The 15,256-nt window shown below is 37.7% G+C and overlaps 1 protein-coding gene across 1 annotated transcript in view; it reads right to left on the reverse strand.

Annotated features, from left to right (window-relative positions):
- Positions 1 to 246: 246 nt before the first annotated feature.
- The window catches only part of LDB3 (LIM domain binding 3), a 109,466-nt gene continuing 94,456 nt past the window's right edge, over positions 247 to 15,256 (reverse strand). The window contains exons 11-16 of the mRNA XM_009077156.1: positions 14,578 to 14,695; positions 8,271 to 8,623; positions 6,886 to 7,066; positions 4,592 to 4,712; positions 3,049 to 3,164; positions 247 to 554 (exon numbers count right to left, since the gene is read on the reverse strand). Of these exons, the coding sequence (XP_009075404.1) occupies positions 465 to 554; positions 3,049 to 3,164; positions 4,592 to 4,712; positions 6,886 to 7,066; positions 8,271 to 8,623; positions 14,578 to 14,695 (979 nt within the window). The 3' untranslated portion in view covers positions 247 to 464. The remainder of the gene's footprint in view (positions 555 to 3,048; positions 3,165 to 4,591; positions 4,713 to 6,885; positions 7,067 to 8,270; positions 8,624 to 14,577; positions 14,696 to 15,256) is intronic.

The following is a 15,256-nucleotide window of genomic DNA, read 5'->3' on the forward strand; positions in this document are numbered from 1 at the left end:
ATTTCCCTTTGAAAGCTATGGCCTTTGGTTCTACCGATGACTATATGTATGGCACTTACTCCTTCTTGCTGTGAAAGAAAATGACTTACTCAGAAAAGGATTTTTCCAGTTGTTTTTAAACACCAGTGTGTGGTCTAAGCAGTAAAACTGCTGTTGGTAGTTAATTTAAAACTGTATTTGCACATTACTTTTTATATTAAGGTTTTTAGTCAATTTCAACATTTCCCCCAACTGCTGCTCCAATAATGGACTAGTTCATTTGCTTTTGACTGTTCATTCAGTAGGTTTTTGTAGGAACCTTGCAAAAAGTATGTTCTGCATTTATGAAAGAGGATAAAGTTAAACTTCAGAAGTACCAACTTCCTAGCTTTTACCAAGAGAAATGCTAGCTATGGTTATCAACTTTATGATTGCCCAGTTAGTCATCTGTTTTACTCCAGCATTACTGACTACCAGCTCTTCTTTTAAACGTTGATGGCATGGGCATGCTTCTTGCACAGTGGTTTATCCTTCTTGGAGTAGAATGGTTGACCTTCCAAATTCACATGGCATACCTAGAATTAATAATAAATAATAATAAATATAATCAAGAATAATTAAAGGGGAAAAAAGAGACAGAGAAAGATGTGACTACCATTTTCAACTGTACTTTTCTTCTGCCCATGCATTTCTTTGATAAAAGTGCATCTGATGTCTTGGATCGAAGTGCATGTCTTGGTAGTTTTCCTACTCCATGCTGAGGTTAGGTTCTGGTCTGCATCAGCTCTCCTGCCTGTACTTTCCTGCCACCCTTGCCCACTAAGTTCACTGGTTTCCATTGAAACAAAGTCCTGGTACATGATCAGCTAGGCAGCATTGGCACATCCCAGCAGCATTTGTGTAGACTGTCAAAGGATATTGGCACACTTGAGCAAATGCTTTATTTGCAGGACTTTAAGCCCTGGATTCTGATCCTTCAACAGAGGACTCCACAAAGGTTCTGGTTAGGTGCCACGGTCCTGGGGCACCATCCTTCCATGGTACCATTAGATACTCATTTCTGCTTCTACTTTGTCTTGGTACAGGTGCATATGCAATCCAGAAGAAAGTCATTTAGACAGGAGGTATCATTGGATACAAATTTTTATCAGGTTACTCTTCAACCCAGAGAGCTCTCTGCCTGGCTGTGCAAGTGTCAGTGTTGACATAAGCATGTGAGAATGCATGGCTGAGGCAGGGCAGCCCAGGTTTAGAGCAGCTTAAACTGCCCTGGCATTGTAGAGATACCTGCACAGGGCAGTGCAATACCACTTGCAAGGTCAGAGTCAACTAGAACCACTTAAGGAAGTCAACATGTCAGAATCTAGGAATAAGAATAAACATTGTCCCTAATGCTTATGGCAGGCTTAAGACTAGTGAGTGGCAACATCAGTGATGTTGTAGAAGGAAAATCCTGTGAAAGGACACGAGGATAGCAGATTAGAAATTAAGAGTCATCTATTGATTTGCATTAAGAGTCATCTATTGATTTGCATTAAGAGTCATCTATTGATTTGCATCTATTGATTTTGCATCTATTGATATTGCATTTGCATTGGACTAAACCCACGGAAATAAAGTTAGGTCCTAAAAAAAAACCCCTTGCTGTGAGAATTGCATAATAACAACATATAATAAAACTATCACCTCCACAGAAAATTAGGTAGCTAAAGTAAATGAACAAGCAAAAAAGAACATTAACTATTCAGAGAAAGTGTCTCTATTGATTTTGCATCTATTGATATTGCATTTGCATTGGACTAAACCCACGGAAATAAAGTTAGGTCCTAAAAAAAAACCCCTTGCTGTGAGAATTGCATAATAACAACATATAATAAAACTATCACCTCCACAGAAAATTAGGTAGCTAAAGTAAATGAACAAGCAAAAAAGAACATTAACTATTCAGAGAAAGTGTCTTTTATAAGTGATCAATATTTATAAGTGATTAATAGCTGTTAGTTTGTGAAGGAAACTTGCTGTCTAGTATTCCTTTCTGTGTTAGAACTTCCAAAAGATTTCAGTTTTCACAAGACAGTTTTGTGTCACTCACTTCCTTGTACCCTTGAGAGACCAGCAGCCAGTTTAGCTTTAGATATTTATAAACATTTCTATCCTTTCAACTCTTCAACTAAATTTTACAGTTCAACAAACATTAGAAATTGTCACTGTTGGTTTGGTGTGGCCAACATACTATTTTTAGCTAATTAGAGGTTCTAGATATTATTACTTTAGGAATAATATGTTGTAGACCCACACAACAGTATTAGAACCAGATGAAAGTACTGTTTATCATATGGATTTTACTGCTTTGTGTGCAGTGTGGGAATATGGCCACACTCTATAGCTGTGTGCACACCACAGATTGATGAGTTTGACCAACTTCTATGCTAATTACCATTCATTCTCTCTAAACAGACTCCTTTTTGCAAGTCTCAACAAGCATTCTGCATGGAAATACAAACTTTGTTGCCTTGTAAGTAAGATTGTGGTTATACTGCTCAGTATGCTGTTAGTTTATTTTAAATCCTGCTTTATCTTTATTTGGTAAACACTGGAAAGATTAACAGCAATGTATTACTGTATGTACTCACTAAAACTGGATGTTTTATTAGAAAACACTCACTTGTGATAGTCAAATTTCATAATTCTAGTAAAAGTTTATGGAGGAGAAGATAAATGACTCCCATCCTTCTCCATCTGCAAATAAAGAAGGAAATCCGATCCCTCTGCATCCTTAGGCATATGTTAGTCATTCCTAATCTCAGGTTTTGTTACTACACAATTTAGGAATATAAAGAAATGAGACAGTATTTGGTGTAGAACCTACAGCACAAATGAAGCAGGTATCATGCCAAGTGTGTCCAAGAGCTTCAATGAATTTATCTCCAGCTTCAACAGGATAATCACAGCCATGGCATTTTGTGCTGAACAAAGCAATATAATCTAAAACAAAACAAAAGGCAAACTTAAAATGAACTCTTATTTAGGAATATAAAGAAATGAGACAGTATTTGGTGTAGAACCTACAGCACAAATGAAGCAGGTATCATGCCAAGTGTGTCCAAGAGCTTCAATGAATTTATCTCCAGCTTCAACAGGATAATCACAGCCATGGCATTTTGTGCTGAACAAAGCAATATAATCTAAAACAAAACAAAAGGCAAACTTAAAATGAACTCTTAACACAATTGTATTAAATCCAAGAGAAACAGAAAGTTTCCAGATGACGAATTTTTGGATTGTTTTTACTCAGTTTCCTACTACATTCACTGAAACACTCATACTGAAATTTGCTGCTTTTCTTTCATTACTTTAATACAAACTCAGTTCAAGGCCCCATACCACCATGACATTTGCCATCACAAATGTAGAAGGCAAACAAAAAATTCATGGAATTTGAAGTGATGTTTCATACATTACTTTTAAATGACTTTAATGTAGGTGGAATCTATTCATAAGGAAAAATATGGTCATACAAAACAGTATAATGGCCAGGGAATGTTACAGGTTTCCCTGACTGGATTTATGTTCTCTCTGCATTAAGAGAGAATATTATGGAAACCCCATACTGGCTGATTAATACATCTTTACTTTGACTATCAAGTGCAATTTGGAAAGGCTTGACATTGAAAAAGATTAGTGGAAATTCTGATGGTACATGGAATTCCTGAGAGTCATTAGACATGTTTTAAAAGGTAGGTGGATACCCAATCAGTCATACTGTATGGTTTTGACTCTTCACTAAGAGTTGCTCTGGTTTGTAAAGTTTGAGGTGCATAACTATAAGGAAGGAATCTCCAAAGAGAAGTAGGCCACAAGCCCATGGAATGGGCAAAGGGAATACAGAGGAAATACCACTTAAACCCTAACCTGCTTCCTGATCATGTGAGGCAACTCATTTGCATGGGAAATGCCATTATTAAACTGTATTATTGTTTCAATAGTTTGGGAAAACGTGGCCTTTTCCTTTCTCAGTTGGCAAGAAGCAGTTGATTTGTTGCAGCAGTCAGAAAACAAAATCTGCACTACCATGTGTTGCACATCTGTGCAGAGCTATCTTTTCATATATGCTGGTTGAACAGTTCTAGGACAAGGCAGCAGCATCAGAGGTCATAACTCAAGCGACTCAGTAGAGAGAACGTGGGCAGTGACCCACACATACTGTACAGAAGCACTACCAGAGCCCTACAAGAATAATTTTCATTTCATAGTGACCAGAATCTACCAAGGAAGGGAGGGGAACAGGGGAAAATATGTAGGGAGAGAAATGCCAAGTAAGTATCATAATACATAAGGGAGAGAAGTGAGATAAAACATTCTGGGACCTTCAGACAAAGACCAGTGCTCTGCTGTTCTATCATGTAAACTGGAGAAGAATGCAGAGTGGAAACAAAATCCATGCTGGATGGGTAACTGATTTTGTTTTGTTCATCAGCTTCTTTGTTCTGATGTTGCTTCCATGAACATGAAGTAACTGATTTGGTTTTGTTCATCAGCTTCTTTCTTCTGATGTTGCTTCCATGAACATGAAGCACATGATTGATGAGCAGAACTGTCCAGTTTGCCATACCTTTTTCGCAGTAAGGTTCCCCATCCTCCATGTGAAAGAGACTATTCCCAAATGGCATCTTACAAGCAGCACAGACAAAGCAATTTGTGTGCCAAGTCTGTCTTAGGGCATGCATCACTTCCTGTAAAACAAACAAACAAACAAGAATCTCCAGCTGAATAGCAAGCCCTGCAACTACCTACTGGAGAACAAACACAAGGCACAGATGCTCTAAATTTTTCCTTTCTGTATCAGCCAATTGCCCTCCTCAAAAGAATGAATTATGACAGAAATTGGGCTCCTTTTGAAAAGAATAAGAAATAGAACTGCAAACTTTCTAGAACGCAATTGCCAAAATGAAACAACATGGTTCAGCCAGCTGTTTGTATCAACATGCCCAGTTGCTGTTGCAGGAGAGATTCTGCACAAAGATTCTGATGATTTTCTCCTTTGTTTTGACACGACTAGTATGAACTCTTCAGTGCAAGAGTATGATTTGTTAAATAATTTTAAAGAGAAATTGTCTCTCCAAGACCAAGAATAAGTGATTTAAGCCTGTTGGTTCAAAACAGGTTAGATTATGTAGTAATTTCTGTATGCTTCATAGAAAAATTATTTACAAACTATGTGATATACTAAAAAAAAAAACCAAAGAAAAAGAAGTTGCTTAGATTTGAACTTATGTGATTAGTAAAAATGCGTCTGTGTGTCTCTTCATAGGCCATGTGTTTATCACAAAAAAACCCCTAATTCTGCACAACTGATGTTCTCTTAAACTGAATATCTAGATTTTATCAGCTTCTTACTTCTATCCAGTATGGAGCAATCTCTACTACTGCTTCATTCTTGTCCTGTCATACAGAAGTCCTCCAAGTCCCAAAGCTGCTGCACTGAGCTCTGATGTGTGGTTACCTCCTAATTTGTCAATCTTACTCGTGCCCAGGACGATGTTGGACAGTGTATCTCTGCCAAACAGTCCAGATTTCAAAGGGCAGCTGTCTAACATGTAAATTAATGTAACTTTGTTAACTGCAGTGAAACAGCATTGATTTATACCAGCTGAGAATCTAGATACTATTTTATGTTGCTTCCAATTATACACGTAGACTGGGATTCTCCTTTAAAGATTACTTTTAATGTCCATTGATTCTGACAAAATGGATTGAAGTCCTCTTCCATGCTTTCAGTCCAGTGAATAGGCAAAATAGTCTAATTTAGGTATGCCATATATCTCATTAGAGAATCACCATTTGAGGTTCATTAACTTCTGTTACTGTTTGCAAAACAGCTATCACTGATAAATAGGTTTGGATCCACTTATGAACCTTGGTGAGGTAAGAAGCAAAAAATAGCTTGAGAAATCTTATTAATATAAATAGAGGCAGCTGGCATCTTTGCTATTTTCCTGATGAAAATCCATAATTGGAAACTGATTTGTGCCAGCATTAATTAGGTAAGCTAAGTCAGTACTCTGCTGTAAAATTACTCTCACTGCCACAGTAGCAAACAAGACTTGGTTGGAGCCAGAGCTTCACCATAGATGTCTGATGCTGCCATCCCTAATTGGCAATTGCAGAAAAGAGCATCTAGTCTGTCAATGCCAACATTTAGACAGATGTCAAAAGGTGACAGATGAGCAGTGAAAACCAGTGTGGTACTCCTTGCTTCCTCATTTAAGAGGATCATGTCATATATTCACTACAACTGAATGCAGAAATACAATGCTAAAATTATCTTATGGTATTCCAACCTCATCACCATCTAAGGTATATGGACAACAAATTTAATTGTACATTTACTTGTACATGAGTACTTTAAAACGAAAGTGGCATCTATTTTAGGGTTTCTGGAATTCAGATATTTGTATTTATTATGTATTTTCTTAACTATAAGAAGTCAGCAGTATCTGCTCTTTCCAACATCACTGGCTTCTCCACTGAAATTTTGACTAAGTCCTGAGTAAGAAATAAAAACCCAGTTCAAGCCTCATACTATGAAAGTAAGGAAGCGATAGATAAAAGTAACATAGTGTGTATTGGATAGCAAGTGTACCCAGAAATTGTTACTTATTTTACACTCAGTGAGATGGTAACTGGATCACATATTCTGTATATGAGTACAGAAATATCCAAGATTTTGGATAGATAAAAAATATTATAAAATGTGTTTCTCATTCTGAAATAATCAGCAAGCTGGGAAGTCATCCTTAAAAGGAGGAAATAATAAAATATCTACATTCATTGCTTACAGTCTAAACTATTTCACTATTTCAGTGATCCACACAGCTGGAGAAAGGGTTAGGCTTGTTCTCTTACCCCCATGATCTTAGTGTGGCATCTGGCACAGGTTGGTGCAAAGAACTGTTCGTAGCAGCGTTCACAGTACACACTATTCTGCTCTTCCACAAAGCACATATCAGCCAAGGATGTCTTGCAGTAAGCACAATTGAATTCTTCTGGGTGCCAGGAGCGACCCATGGCTACCAGGAAAGGACCTCTGGAAACAATCATAATTATCTTATTTGTATTGCAAAAAGATTGAACAACTCTCACTGCAAACCCACTTTGTAAGGAACATTCTACTTGAACCTCGAGGTGCAAACTAAAATAACATCCAGAAGCCTGAACAGGAATAGTCTTTTTCAAGATCACTACTCAAACACACTGCTAATTGGTTAAAACATTTGATTAATTTTTGGTCACATATACTGGATTTGCAGACAACTGTTGGAAAAATCATCAGTTGCTTTCATAGCTGCATAGTTATAACTGGTCTTTGTGAGCAGCTGCAAAGACAACAGGAAAAAGCCAAGGATTGCAACACAGAAGATAATGCCACTATTTGAAAGCATGAAATAACAGGCAAATTTCCAAACCTACACACCCACACCTCACAATAGGTCCCAAAGTCTCCTGCCTTCTTTTCATCTGAGAGCACTGCATGCAGCATGTTCTAGAAATGTCAGACTATCAGATGACAATTTGCTGTTTCATTATGTGGAAGACACATTAAATTCATTTTGGTGATTGACTCTTGATTGTAGTTATAGTGATTATCACTGGAGTATTTCCATTTCAGAATATACATAAAGGGCAATGATCAGCAGTTCCACATCACCAAACTAGCTCCTTTTAGTGGGGAAGACTGTCCTTAAACATGGATTACTTAAAGTTGGTTAGCAGTCCACAGGGTAACAATGGGCACTGGTCCAGCAGAATGAACTGGGAGAGGAGAAGGGAGAGGCATGCTATGAATCACTGGTAATAGAGTGTAGGCATTATCTTTCTCCAGACAAAAGCAACAATTACATTTGGCTGCTGCTCCAAAATGATGCCATGTTCCTTTCCTCTCCATAATCACCCCAGTTTGCCCCCAGCTGCCCAACTCTCCCAGTGAAGGTGCACGAACCTCCCTCAAAGGGTACCTTAGGACCAGCAACTTGTTTAAAAAACAAGCAGTGATATGCCACAGCGTCCAAGAAACAAACACTTAGCATGTATAACTTCACAGTGATAAAAAGTAAACCACACAATAGCAAAATGAGCTCTGGAAATGTTAAATTAATGAAGCAGACAACAGACATCCCTGATGGGTAATTTGACTGAGTCTTAGGCTCTGGTACTGTATATTAATGTACAATAATCAGTCTCTCTGATATTTTTTTTCTGCTTCATCCCTCTTCAAAACCTGATGTCCTTACCGAATGATGCTGTTACAGTGCCCACAGAGAGGAGTTCTGCTGCTGGCTGGAAAGCGCTCAGCCCTCTGGACTGTGCCCCGGGCTAGTGCAGGAGGCTGGGAAGAAGTTGAAACTGGAGATGGGTAAGCAGATGTTGAGACAGGAGATGGCACTGGAACACCCCTTGGTAGGATGTGCTTTGTGACAGTGGTGGTGGATTTTCCAGGTGCAAATTTCTGGGAAAAGGAGTCATCTGTTACCCAGGGAGGGCGACTTGCAGGCTCCGTGTTGGCAGGGGTGTAGGAATGAACTGGTGCTGGTGCTGTTTTAAGTATCCCAAAAGAAACCGAGAAGTATTTTAAAGTCTTTTTCTTCTGATGGCAAAACAGCAACACATACCAAAGGGTACTCCATGACACACAAAAACTAAAAGCTTCAGATGACACTTAATTATGGTCTTCCCATTACTGTTCATGTATTCTGGACTGAAGCCAAGGATATCAGCACAATCACTGACTTTTAATCCACATGCATTACAGAAGTCATTGCCTAGTGGCTTTTACAGATTTTATGGAGAACATTTTTCAGGTCATCTCTTTTCTAGCAGGACTAGATATAGTAATTCTGTGATAACTTCAAAAACTGCCTTGTAATCTGTTTAAAACAGGTTAAAAATAGCAAGGCCAGATCATTTTAAGTGGAATTCCCCAGAATGTCAATAAATTATGCTGAATTTTTTATCCCATTATATTAATTAAAATGTAACATTTTCTATGGATGTCACTGTTGTTTATCATTTGTAGGTTTATTCCTAGGTTTCTGAAGAAAAACAGGCTCACACAGGGAACACAGAGAGCACTGGAAGCAATATTGAGGGAGCCAATTCAGCTCACATGACCAGCAAGACAAAGCCAACAGCACTCAGAGGAAGGCCAGACTTGTGGTTATGACTGATCTCAGTTCAGTTCTTGGATCTGCCACAAGCTTCCTGTATAGCTTTGAGCATAGTGTAGTATCTCTGTGCCTCAGTTCCTGTGTATAAAACAGAATATACTTTCTTTCTTCCACCCTCTCACTATCACATAGAATCTTCAGTGCAGACTGCCTCTGTGTTCACATGCATAAGGCTCTGATCTTGGGTGGAGCTTTATCACATAAAAATAGCAGGAGCTAGAGCCTGCACATACTGACAAGTTCTCCCATTGTCTTGCTCTTTTCAAAACATCAGATCTTGCTTTATGTGGGACTGAAGTTACTGCCTGAGAAACAGCCTCCCTTTGCCAAGTACAGGAGCACTAAAAGCAGTTTTCCTTTGCAAGGAAAACAAAGTGAATGATTGAAAAGAAACCTGGAGAGCTGAAGTGTTTTGCCCAAGTGAGAGAGCACAGATTTGGGAACAGAAGTCTGTTCTCCAGCAGTCTGGGCAAGCACTCTGCAAAGGAGATCCCAGCACCGATAAAACGATGACCAAATACAACATTTGCAGTTTTAAGGGGTTTTCAGTTAGAAAGGTATTTTAACCAAGAGGGTTCTGAATGTAACATGGATCTTTCTGAATAATTAAGTTTATTTTCTGAATAATCTTAGCCTGCACCTGGCCACACAGAATAACTTGCACTGGTTATCAGAAATTTGCAGGGGCTTAAATTTCATACGTATCAATCCACTGTGATCACCCTCGTGATCTTCTTTTTATTGAGTTCAGAGCTGAATCTCATGCATTTTCTTGATACAACTTTCCTGTGCTACAGCATCAACCATGTTTCTGCTTGATAAAACTGTATCCCACCTTAGCTTGAGGCCTCTATTTTATTTTTTTTTAAGCTTGGAAATGGTAAACAGTGTTAAAAGATTTCAGAGCAGAGTTTATATGCAATCTCTTTAGATCCTGAGGCGGTTGCTATTTATGTATTACGGTGTTAAGATAGGCAAAATTAAAAGGTAATATTTCATCTCTAATTGGTGAGTTCAAAAGGCCTCCACCTATGAGGCTTTCTAATTAAATAAGGTGACTTCTAGCTCACTTCATTGTGTGAAAGGATTCTCCCTCCCCCAAGAGCCAGTTCTGGCTCATGCAGAGTGCTGCCACGTATCCCACAGAGGGCCTAACAAAGTGGTCAGATATTCAAACCCAGAGTTCCAGAAAGGAAGAACAAATGCAGTCCAGGTATCATTTTCAGGATGTCTTTTTCTATGATTGTCTCCAGTAGATTCATCTTAGCTTATCACTTTTTCTTCCTTTTCTCACAATGTTGGTGCTTTATTTTTCCAGCTTGTTTATGCCAACCAATATAGACAGAATATGGTTTATCTGGGTTCAGATTAATCCAGACACTTTGAAGGATAAACATCAGGGAAGGGTCTTTGTCTTTCATTCTCTCTACCTTCTAATTCTTTTTACTCTCTTTTCTACTTGCTGTGCTAAAATAAAGCAACGAAATAGGATTTTTTCCCCGTTACTGAAACAAAATACCAGATGAATTATTGCAAAATGACAAATGTTGGTTGTTTGCAACTGCTCTGAGTTCTCTTTTCAGCTATTATAATTTAATTTTCCAGGCTTGATTTATTACAATACATTTTCTCCTGTGAACAAGCTGCAGTTACTAATGATTTAAAATTGTCATTGCAATATATTAGAAAGGTTTCACTAGCTTCGAGGTTTTAGCAATTGTTAGTAAGAGGGAATTCTTATCTTACTATCTTAGAACTATATCCCTAAGCTTGTAGGAACAACTCTTTTGTCTTAGTAGCTGCTGCCATACAAATTCACCTTGCATATTTATGTATTTCAAAGTCTTCCAACATAGATGCAGCAGAAAAAATGTGCTGTTTGCTACTAAAAGAGTGCTAAGCTTCAGTATATCAGAGAATATATTCTCAGAATATCAGTCCTGTACGAGCTGACCATTACCTGCTAAAAAATGAATAAATATTCAGTAAGGCAGCCTCTATCATCATGTTTCTCTCAGCCCTCAGATTCTCTTAGAGTAGGAAAGAATGAATGGGATTATTGTTATCCTGAGAGAATGGCAGGAGAAGAGGTCTCTCTTAACAGCCATAGGAACAAGCCAATTCTTTGCTTCCGGAGAATTTGGAATTCTCCCCATCAGCTCTTCATTTACGGTCAATGGCTATTTTCCCCTCAGACAAAAAGGCATGTTACCAAAGACTCATTTAGGAAAGCAAGGATTTATACAGTCTCAAATGCTTTACTCTTATATACTAGTTCATACTCTGAGAACAATTTTTTCTTTTCTTTTTTTTTTTTTTTTTTTTTTTTTTTTTTGTTAGTAGATCACATAAATGTAATTCCTTACTATTTTTCACTAACAAATGCAATTTATAGCCACAACTGATCTGGCTTGTTCTACACTTAGTGGCCACATCCTTGAGGCCCAAAGTTTTTCTATATACTCTTACTGCATATAGTAGATGACAGACAAACCAGGTGATGCTTTATAGAGAGAAACTATTCTTATTCAGAGGAATTAAACATGGAAATTGGCATATAGGCTGCTGTTCTAGCATTGAAGGCACTTAGGATTCAATGGAAAGGTCATTAAATGTGGCAAATCTATCTACCAATCTCTAAAGAGCTGAGCAGATCAGGCCTTTACACTTGACCACATTTGCATACCCAAGTAGTCCTGTTTGGACTTACGGATTTAAAAAGAAAGATCTGCTTTCTTACATTTAGGTATCCTGTTACTTGGTAGTACAAAACTGGCGTTTGAGTTGCTTACAAGATGTGAAAGCGCCAGCCCAGTCTGGGAAAGCCTAGGGAATGGAATTTACAGGGATGTTCTGCCATCTAGTGGACCTTGGTCAGGAGAGAAGACTATGCTCCTTTTAAAAGGAGAGGGTTACAAGATTTAGGGAAAAGATTTCAGAGTTCACAGCTTTCCTTATAGGAAGAAAACAAAGATTTTTAGCAGCTGAAAATTCCCACCTGAGTTAAGTTAGTCAAAATGTAGACCCACCTAAACGAGATACAACAGTGCTGCTTCTTTTTGAGATTGGTTTCAGTATAAACAACATTTAGCCCTTTTTTTTTTTTTTTCCAGTATGAGATAGATTAAAATAGTCTTGTTAATCCTTTTAGTGACTGATTCTGGTTTCTGGATATTGCATATATGAGCCTGCTGGTGGGTGTTTTAATCTGGAAGTTGGCATCCCACATTTTTGAGGGAAGCTAGTTTTCTCATTCCCACGAACACTGATGGCTACCATAAATTTCCTTTTAGAAATTCTGCATTGCAAATCCTCATAGCAATCTCCAGAATTTCAGCATTTTCACTTCTCATTCCCATGAACACTGGTGGCTACCACAAAGACATTCCTCTTAGAAATTCTGCATTGCAAATCCTCACAGCAATCTCCAGAATTTCAGCATTTTCACACAGTGGATTTATAAAAATAGATGTCTAAGAAACTATTTGCTAAAGTGAGTGTGCAAAAGCAAAAGCCTGAGTTTGCACCTAGCTAGGAAGAAAAAAGGTGTGTTTTCTGATCTCACATGCCATAATTTGAGAACAGCTAGTCCTCTGAGATTGAGGTTGCATTTTACACTGCAGAACAGAATTTGTATGCATTGACAAAGTCGGGTGAGGAAGTTTTCTCACTGTTTTGATGGTTTGTTTCAAAGTACTATTGATCTTTCCCATCTGTGACAGGAAATGCCATTTCCTCAATTTCTTTCCAAGTGGCAATTTCCCGTTTGCTCGGGACTGCAACTTTCTCCAGGGCCAGCTCTTGTTCCAAAGACATTATGAAGTGCTACTACATCAAATATACAAAAGGTTCAATAAAATGTCTTTCTGTAATCTCTTTTGTACCTGAGTCACATTAGGGTTCAATTATGAAGGTATTTTAGAATCCTTTATTGGATATCTCAAACTCCTGAACAATAGAGAGAGACTTTTTCTTTCTCTGCCAACTATTTTAAGCCTTTATTGGGAGGCAATAGGGTCAAAACCAGCAAAGAAGCTACCCATCCCAGGAGAAAACAAAAGCTTTGCCTTTTATTCCATGTCAAATTCAACAGCCAGCTGCTTCTTTAGCAGATACAGCTACTAACTGGATATAGCTATAGATTTACTTCTCTAGCAGGTTTGTATACTGAGAACTGGAGTTTATGCTTCCCCTAGACAAGCATGTGGCTTAGTGTCAATCAGTGTGTTTAGGAGATATTTTGACTTGCCATAGTTTACTCTGTTCTGCATTATGGAAATAAATCCTCTGTCTTCATCTTTCCTTTTACAAGTTAAAAATAAGAACATTTGCCTTTGGTGAGAACACGTGTGTGCTGACACACTTAATCAAAGGCAAGTGAGTTGAAGCTGAAGGTTTATTTACTTTGAGACCCTTAAATAGCTCATGATAGCTTCAACTTGGCTTTCTCCACCTTTATGTCTCAAATGCAAAGATCAGTCAATTGATTTGTCTGTCTGCTTTATGTCTAAATAAAATTTCTACATTTCTTTAATTTCAGTAGAACCAGAGATAGAACATTACAGAAAACAGAGTTTTACTGTTAGAATTCTTGGCCTTTTCATATTTAATGGACTGTCAAGATATAAATCAACTTTTTAATTCATTTGCTAAGATCAGAAAAAAGTGTAATTTGAAACAGAATTGCATTTAGACTTATTGCTGCCTCATTTAGTTAGTTCATTTTCAAAATTCACATTTTGGTCATCAATGGTTTAAGAAGTTCAGTCCATTTGTATCCCATTAATCCAACGGGAATTTGAATAATATCAAGAAACATATTTTCCACATGAATGAATAACCAAATATATTTCTTCAGTTACTAGATCTGTGGGAAATGGAAGCACAGCATTATGAAATACTTTAGTAGCCCATTCTTTATTTCAAATACAAGCCTGAGTTTGAGCAGCTTAATATATGGCCTTACCTATTTTGCAAATATATCCTACAGAAGCTAACTCTACCCGTTTTATCTCCTTTCTGAATTTTGCATTCTTCAGTTATGTCAGCAATTCTGAAGTGTCACTGGGCTCCTAATTAGGCACACTGTGTTATTTTCCAAATGCATTTCTTCAGAAAAATCAGCCTGCACATTTTACTACAGACTTTTCCCTTGCTTTTATTCTTTTTCCTCCATTTGTTCCACATTTTAACTCGGAACCAGAATACAAATAAAACATAACACTAAATCTTTAGATAATCTGAAGCAAAACTAGCAACTAGCAGCATTTAGTTCCATATGTATAAATATTTTCTGATGCTTGTGTATCCTATTGCAAAATGTGCATTCTTTGCATTTTCTTTTTCTAAAAGAAAAGCATGTGCATTTTTTTACTGCATCCTTCCAGTACTTTGCAGGCACCTTACCTGGCTGGTAGACAGAGGGCTTTATGCTGGCAGTAGTAACAACTCTCATTTTGGAAGTGGAAGAAGCAGCAGGACTTTCACCGTAGCTTCCAGAAACTGGCATTGGTGTGTATGACTGGCCTGTGTTTCTAAAAGCAAAATGTAGGTGTGAGCAACTTTATGAACAGCAAAAGTTACTGATCATGAAGTAACATATCTAGCAGCTTCCAAAGTACTCCAAGAGGAACTGTCTGTGAGAGCTACAGAGAGAATACTATGAGGTTCATCAGTCTTTACCATTGCTAAAAGTGGCTTGGACAATCCTTTGGAAAGAAAAACTAGCTGAGTAAGGATTTTAAATAAGGCCAAGTTTGCTTTTGTTGTCACAGAAAATAGCTTACTGAGGGAATATGACACATTTATTAAAGTAACTCTCAGTTTAACAAGGGATCAGACTTAGGAACCTGCACACAAAGTTTGTGTTTTCTGTCTCTCTACAAACAAAAAGTCCTGGTCCTGTCTAAGATAGATCAATGAGGGATATCTTGACTTAAAAATACACTGGCTCAGCACAATTACTACTACTTCAAATGCTAACTACTGTTTATATGCATTTTACTCTTTTCAGAAAGATTGTAGTGACCTTTAAAAAAACATTTCTGAAACTC

This window comes from Acanthisitta chloris, unplaced genomic scaffold, assembly GCF_000695815.1.
Source record: "Acanthisitta chloris isolate BGI_N310 unplaced genomic scaffold, ASM69581v1 scaffold21906, whole genome shotgun sequence".
NCBI classification, from domain to species: Eukaryota; Metazoa; Chordata; class Aves; order Passeriformes; family Acanthisittidae; genus Acanthisitta; species Acanthisitta chloris.